This window comes from Sinocyclocheilus anshuiensis, unplaced genomic scaffold, assembly GCF_001515605.1.
Source record: "Sinocyclocheilus anshuiensis isolate Anshui unplaced genomic scaffold, SAMN03320099.WGS_v1.1 scaffold225, whole genome shotgun sequence".
Classification (NCBI taxonomy): domain Eukaryota; kingdom Metazoa; phylum Chordata; class Actinopteri; order Cypriniformes; family Cyprinidae; genus Sinocyclocheilus; species Sinocyclocheilus anshuiensis.
Window position 1 is genome coordinate 519890 of NW_015539845.1, and position 7955 is coordinate 527844.

Genomic DNA, 7955 nt, shown 5'->3' on the forward strand with positions numbered 1-7955 from the left:
TATAGTTCATTTATGTAAGTGAGGATAGCAAAATAAAGTAAACTGTGACAAATTATACCCAAGATTTCTTCATACAGTGGACTACCAGTAAAATTGATACAAATTCATACAAAAAGTTGAGGTTTGCATGAAGCTGGGTGACAGCATGCCCAGGAGACTACAGACTGTCATTAAGGCTAAGGGTTGCCCGAGTATTGATAGTTGTGTAAATACTGTCATACTAACAGTTGTCTGAATTATTTTTGGTTGATTGTAATCTATTACATACCTTTCTATCAAAATTATCTGACATTATCAAGATGAATTTGTTCTGACACAGTTTAACTCTGAGTTCTTGTCATATTTTATTACCATTTTCTAAACTATAGCGAATAAACTGTGATAATGTGAGAAATGTTGAAGGTGTCTGAATAAATTTTGGTTTGACTGTATCTATTTGATAAATTAAGTTAACCAACTAACATTATACATACCCTTTTGGTTTCTGTACCCAATATTTAAAAAAATTTACAAATGCAATAAAAATATCGTTATCGGTACTCTGAATCGGCAAGTACCAAAAATAAAAGTATCGTATCGGGCGAGTACTGGAAAAAGTGGTATCGGTGCATCCCTATTAAAGAGGTTTATGTTGTGTGTCACACAGCACTTACCACATCTAAAGGAGTTTCACTTGCAATCTGATGAAGGGGACAGAAATACAGTAAGCCAAAAATATTAAAAACATAGACCCAATCACGTGATTTTAAATCGTCTCACCAGCTCCAGACACAGGCGGTGTCCATAAGCAGAGGCGTAATGCACTGCATTGTAGCCCTGATTGTCTCGGATCCCTGGGTTAGCGTCATTCCTCAGCAAATATTCCAGGCACCTAGTTAGGAAATGAGAGAGACTGGTAAATGCACGTTGTTTAACAAGTTATCCATACCAATCACTCTTAGGCAATACGGTAACTCACTTTCCATCTGCGTCAGAAGCAGCGGCGTAATGGAGGGGGGTGCAGCCCCTCTTGTCAAGCTCATTGACATTGGCTCCTGAACCCACCAAAGCAAACAGGCACTGGTAGTTGCAGTTTGAAGCTGCGTAGTGCAAAGGTGTCCTAAAAAAAGAGATTGTTTGCTCAAATCTCACAATCAAAAATATCATAGAGCCAAAAGCATAATGAATGACTATGGGAGTGTAAAGGTAAACTCACCTTCCAAAGCTGTCCTTCCTGTTGAAATCTGCCCCCGTGTTGAGGAGAAGATTCAGACACTCAAGATTTCTGTGGTGGAAAACACATTTTGATTGAACGAAATATTAAATTGGTTTCACTAGGCTGGACGATGACAAAAATAAAGTATTCACAATAAAGAATAATCTTTTAGTCTAGTAGTGTCATATGGTTTGACAAACTTTTATACCATCTTCAAGAAAAGTTTAAATTTAAAGGGGGGGTACAATGCTGTTTCATGCATTCAGAGTTGTTTACACTGTTAAAAGAGTTGGATTCTCATGCTAAGCATGGACAAAGTTTCAAAAAACAATTTGGACATATGACGGAGTATTTCTGTGCCAAAAATCGTACTTCCGGGTTCGTACAGGTTTTGGAGAGTTTTTTCCCGATTGTGGCTCTTAATGACTTAAATGAGGGTGGAACTCCTTATATGGGAATTTCTCCTGGAAGAATGCGCCCGCATCGACCAGAGCAAGAGCGAGATCGCACCCATCAACGCACTTCATCCGGCGGCAGCGCTGCACGGGACTTGTTCAGGAAGAATGTCTCCAATCCAAAGAAGTGTGTTTTTGGTTGTAAGGGAAAGATAAATTTGTTCAGCTTCCTAAAGAACCCAGCGTTATGTAAACAGTGGATACAGTTTGTTTTTCCAGAGCAGCAACGGAGTTTCACAGGTGTGTTTGTTGACGAACGTTTTATAAACAAGGCCCAGTTCGAGCTGGATTTGCACATCGTTTGATACTGAAAGATGGAGCGGTCCCAGCTATAAAAGATCCCGGTCATGATTCAGAACTGCAGACGGTAAGTGAAACGGCATCAAATGTCTGTTTTGTTGGCATTTGGCGCCCAAGTGCTCGTCACTCTTTAGCTCCGCCCACGGCGCGCCTCCAGGAGCTCGGCTTTTTCCAGAAAGAATCGTAAAGCTGTATCTTTCTTTTATAAATATGATAAAACTAAAGAATCTTTGGAGCTATGAACGATGCTATACTTATAGGTACTCAACATCAACATGAGATTGGGTAAAACTGTGTTATGTCCCCTTTTTAAGGGACAATATTTGTACCCTAAATTGCATTTTTAAACTTTATAAAGTCAACATTTTTATAATCCTATTAAACATCATGTTCATAATAAATAAAGGAATAAATTAATCTAAGTCAGTAATTTAAATGAAATTAAATTATTTGTATCTTTAGTTTTTACAATACAAGATCTGGATAATGAAGATGCCTTGCAGATCCAAGAAGACATCACTTACCATCACAATCCCATGGTGGGGTGTGTGTGTTATGTCCCCTTTAATGATGTTGTGTTGCAACCATCAGTAAAGATTTGATCTATATTTTAATATTGAACTTACACCTTGAATAGACGTGTACAAATTATTTTCTTTTTTTTTGATTGGGACCAATAAATATTGTCATCATGTCACTGACCATAAAATCAAAAATAACCTTACCCGCCAGCAGCGGCAGCATGTAAACAGGTCCTTCCAAAGTCATCAGGGGTGTCTATATCAAAGCCTGGAAGACAGAGATTTGCTCAGTTTATCTTCATAAGGAAAAGGGAACACTATTACACAGCAATAAATTATGTAATCCATGAACAAAAAGTGCACCGGCTGACTATCTGAGCAGTGATACAACTTACCAGATGACAGCAGCTTACGGCAGCAGTCCGAGAAGCCACTGAGAGCGGCCAAATGCAGTGGAAACATGCCATGAACTCCCCTCCTAAAAGAAAGATCCAATGTTACAGCCAGACAGACAGGAGCATCTCGCTGTGTATGAATGTGAGATAAGTTACAACATTCTTGGGTTTTCAAAGAGGTTTGAATAATGAAGTTCTGCCTACATCTATATTTCCACAGTTAATGCATCAATGAAACAAAGCTGTTATATTCAGTAATTTACAAGCACATGGGAATGAGAATTTTTACTTTGCTGTATCAGCTCCATTGGTGATCAGTGTGTTGATGAGAAGCTCGTGTCCGTATCGAGCTGCGATGTGCAGAGGAGTATTCCCGTTCTTATCTTCACAGTCTATCTCAGCACCTACACATACACGAAACAAAACAACACGAGACACTGTCAGATACTGCAGGTTTGCACATCAGTAATGGAAAATTTCAAAACTGAAGACTCACCATTTTGAATGATCGCCTGAGATCTTGAGAACCTCCCATGGATTGCGGTCATATGTAGAGGGGTCTTACCATCCTTACTCTGCATAAAAAGCAAGCAATTATAAATAACCAATTAAAAGTTTTAATGGGATTCAGTGGAGATTTTTGTCAAACATGTACAGCCATAATGGACCCACCTTGATATTGACATCAGATCCATTTCCCACGAGCAGCTCAAGGCAGAGTGCTCCATGCCGTGAGGCAGCGGTGAAGTGCAGGGGTGCGAAGCCCTTCTCGTTAACCTGGTTGACATTCGCGCCACACTCGATCAGCTCGTTCACCACCACATCCTGGCCATTGTAGCATGCCACATGCAGCGGCGTGTTCCCATATGTGTTTCGCTCATTCATCTGTAAGCATGTCCACAGTTGAAATGTTCAGTCATTCACACTGCAGTTTAATTTCAAACCAGTGTGATAGAATGTGTGACTGAACGAGACTGAACAGAGGTGTGCATCCAATTTAAGCATTGTGGTGCAGCCCAATTAGTTATACATGTTCTTCATAAGCACAGCAGTCTACTTTTTTTAGTTCTTTTGAAGTGGATCTCTAGATGAAAAAGTTAGCATGATGCCGTCTGAACCATACTTGGACCAAACCACCCACAAATACAAGTACAAATGCCTGTTTGAAAGCAAACCACGTAGTGAGTGAAGCATTTTATTATGTTCTTGTCAATAAAACTGACTGCCATTTTGTTCATTTGCCAAACTGAAAACCTTGCTCACTGCCAAAATGGCTATCATCATTTTGACACTTGCTCTAATCAATATGAACAGGCACATAACTGAAGCATCTTTGCAACATTGTTGCCATTAAATTACATGAAAATACACACAAAAACTTTACCTTTTAATAAAATGCTGTAATAGACAAAAGTAAAGCAAACTGCAATTTGTTTTTAATTATTGGCATCAGCCAATGTGTTTTTTTTCCTGTGTGGCTGATGAGTGTCAGATGATTTTATTCTGAAAGCATCAAGGACTTTTATTTTGATAGCACTGAGAATGCCAGGGATTACGCTTTTGTCAAGTTCAAATTTTTTCATATTGATTCATAGTTTAATTTAAAAAACTTTAACACTAAGACTGTCAACTTTAATAAATATATTTCATGGCAGCATGTTTTCTGCTATTTTAAATTAATAGTGTGATATATATCAGCATTGTCCATCAAAAAAATCTATATTGGTCAATCACTAATTAAAACTCTCTATTATTCACAAGCTGTAAGTCAAGGAGGAATTATAACATTAGTGTCATGTAGGGTTGGGAATCGAAAATCTATTCCAATTCTGGAATCGGATACTTAAGGTCAGGAATCGAATTCTGCCTATCGATTCTAATGTGTGCATCTTTTTTTTCTTCTATCAGAAGCATGAGAGAACCATAACCTCCATTAAAAAAAAATTATTTATCCAGAATCGTGCAGCTCAATTTTGCACCAAACTGCTCTTAAATGAGTCCAGTTTTTATGTAGCCTCCTGATTTTTGTTCATGGTATTCAACTGCAACTAAATGTGCAAAAAGAGACAGAGTAAATATGTTTGATGTTTGACTTCAAATTATGGTACCGTGACAATTCGGTTCTTCAGGAAGCAGAGTTTAGGCAAAACCTACTAGGGCTGGGCGATATGTCAAAAATATCTTATCGACAATCGCCTTTAAAAATATTGCGATATCCGATAATATTGTCTACGTAAGCCCCACCTCCACCACGGCCCGCCCCTGCAGAGACAACATTGCTGACATGCACCATAAACACACACCATGTTCAGTTTGGTCTTAATTATTGCCACAAAGTTTGGTTTTACTTTTCCTAGTTTGGGCTTAAACTAACAGAAAACATTAGCTTTGCTGTTATTTTGGTGTTGCTAATAATTTCCACTCTGTTCTTATCAAATTTGTGTTTGAAATGAATTTCGTTTTGTGAGGAGAACTGTTGAGGAAAAATAATAGAACCCAATTTTAAGTTCATCATGTAAATATGTTTGATGTTTGACTTCATTATTTTTTTTTTTTAACCACATTGGAATAGAAACTGGGAATTGATAATAATCAGAATCGATATGCAGAATCTGAATCGGAATTAATCAAATTCAAACGATACCCAACCCTAGACGACACATTTATTTTTATTTTTATAAAACTTAATGGCTATCATGATATTCACAATTCTGCAAAATCTATAATGTACATACATATTCAGTATCGCCCAGTAGACATGCATGTTAAGAAAGTATGACAATGCGAACACTCACATCCACTCCTAGGTCCAGCAGATACTTCACTACACTGATCATCCCGCTGGACGCTGCAGCATGGAGGGGCGTGTAAGCTTTCTTATCCTTACACGTCACCTCAGCACCATGAGACACCAGCAGTTTCACCACCTCCATGTGACCTGAGATAAAGAAAAAAAGAAAGAAGGCTTGAGGATTTGAAAGGGCTTTGCATTTACAGATCCCACATATGGTTGTGCAAGAGGCTGGAAAACAAATAATCGCTCTGTCTCACCCATGTATGCTGCCCAGTGGATCGCCCTTCTGTCCTTCTTATCAAACGCATTTATATTTGCTCCCCTGGATAGCAGTAACCGCACCATCTGACAACATAAAACCATGCATACTTTACACATGGAGGACATTAATAAAACAATACATTTGCAGTGTGTAAAAAAACCCCTTAATTTAAATAACGTTAAATATTCATCTATCAATTGTACCTCAAAGCACTTTATGAATTCTGAACATAATTTCAACAAACCCACACACATGCAAATGGCTGTTCACTGACCTCCAGGTGGCCACTAAAGGCAGCGTGGTGCAGAGCTGTGCGTCCAGCCCGATCTGATACATTAACATTGCTAAGCAGCGGCACTAACGCCTCAGCGCAGCGGACCGCCTTGTTAGCAGCGGCCACATGTAGAGGAGTCTGCCAGTTCTTATCGCGAGCATTCACATCAGCAGAGTGCTTCAACAAAACCTGCACCGCCTCCTGCAAGACACAAGGTCACATGAAAAGAACGATCAATTATTTAAAGCATTACTTTGCATTTAGTTACCTTAATTTTTGGCTGTATACTTTCAAAATGTAAATGCACAAGGAGCACACAATGAGTTGCATTAGCAACAACCTCCAACCAATCTCCATTACTTTTTAATTAGCCAACCTTTAAAAAAATAAAATAGCCTAAGGCTTGAATAGCTCTGCTCCCAACCACTAGAATATGGATATAACTTTTACTGTACCTTCTATTCACACTGCAAAAATATTTGACATATTTTCTCTTGTTTTAAGCATAACCTCACTTAATTTTGTTCAATTTTTCCAAGACTTCATTTTACATTTCAAATAAATGTATCTTAATTTAAGGATGCTTAAATATTAGTATTGGAAAACAAAACATTTTTGCAATGCATGCAACATGCAACTTTTTAAGGCCTTAAATTGTGGAAGGCCAAATTAAGACCTTTTTTAAACCCACAGAAACCCAACAAACCTAACAGGAGCTTTTACATTGCTTATATATTTGCTTTATTGTTTTTATGTATTCCTTTGCTTGTATAGGTTCATTTATTTTTAATTTTTCACTTATTTTATTACGGTTTACTTTGATTATTGCTAGATGCAATGTCTTATTATTCATTTATGGAACGTTAACTTAACACTTGTAGACTACACTGTAGTTCACTTTAAAATGTTTATATGAATATTTACATTTTTTCAATAAAATAATTCAAAAGCATTTAAATTTTTGCCATGATGTCGGAATCTGTCACGATTCTGTATTCACTACTGAAATTATGGTACCGTGACAATTCGGTTCTTCAGGAAGCAGAGTTTAGGCAAAACCTACTAGGGCTGGGCGATATGTCAAAAATATCTTCTCGATAATCGCCTTTAAAAATATTGCGATATCCGATAATATTGTCTACGCAAGCCCCACCTCCACCACGCCCCACCCCTGAAGAGACAACATTGCCGACATGCACCATAAACACACACCATGTTCAGTTTGGTCTTAATTATTGCCACAAAGTTTGGTTTTACTTTTCTTAGTTTGGGCTTAAACTAACAGAAAACATTAGCTTTGCTGTTATTTTGGTGTTGCTAATAATTTCCACTCTGTTCTTATCAAATTTGTGTTTGAAATGAATTTCGTTTTGTGAGGAGAACTGTTGAGGAAAAATAGAACCCAATTTTAAGTTCATCATGGTGAAGTTGGACATTCTGGCGGTGATTGTAAGAATGATAAATGCATGCTGATGTCATATAATATTGTCTTGAATAAAATATGCCTATTTTCCGATGTTTCTCTTTCTTTTTGGCATTATCGCCTGTGTAGACATTTCATGATGGTAAGTTTAATTTCCTTAATTATAACAATTGCAGCGTCATTTTTAAACTTGTAGTCAAGCTATAACGTATTTGATATTTATCATGTATGACTAAAATCATGCAGGGATTAAAAACTAATTCTGAGCAAAAACTTTAAGGCCCCCCCTTTCTGGTAGCCTACTAGTTCGGAGGTCTCTTTTGGCCCGTTTTTAAC

The 7955-nt window shown here is 37.6% G+C and overlaps 1 protein-coding gene across 1 annotated transcript in view; it reads right to left on the reverse strand.

Annotated features, from left to right (window-relative positions):
• LOC107684548 (serine/threonine-protein phosphatase 6 regulatory ankyrin repeat subunit A-like) overlaps positions 1-7955 on the reverse strand; it is a 28296-nt gene that overhangs the window by 12300 nt on the left and 8041 nt on the right. The window contains exons 5-16 of the mRNA XM_016480832.1: positions 6197-6397; positions 5918-6005; positions 5662-5804; positions 3539-3751; positions 3363-3441; positions 3156-3270; positions 2867-2949; positions 2676-2739; positions 1196-1264; positions 959-1099; positions 760-871; positions 654-680 (exon numbers count right to left, since the gene is read on the reverse strand). Coding sequence (XP_016336318.1) covers positions 654-680; positions 760-871; positions 959-1099; positions 1196-1264; positions 2676-2739; positions 2867-2949; positions 3156-3270; positions 3363-3441; positions 3539-3751; positions 5662-5804; positions 5918-6005; positions 6197-6397 — 1335 coding nt within the window. The remainder of the gene's footprint in view (positions 1-653; positions 681-759; positions 872-958; positions 1100-1195; positions 1265-2675; positions 2740-2866; positions 2950-3155; positions 3271-3362; positions 3442-3538; positions 3752-5661; positions 5805-5917; positions 6006-6196; positions 6398-7955) is intronic.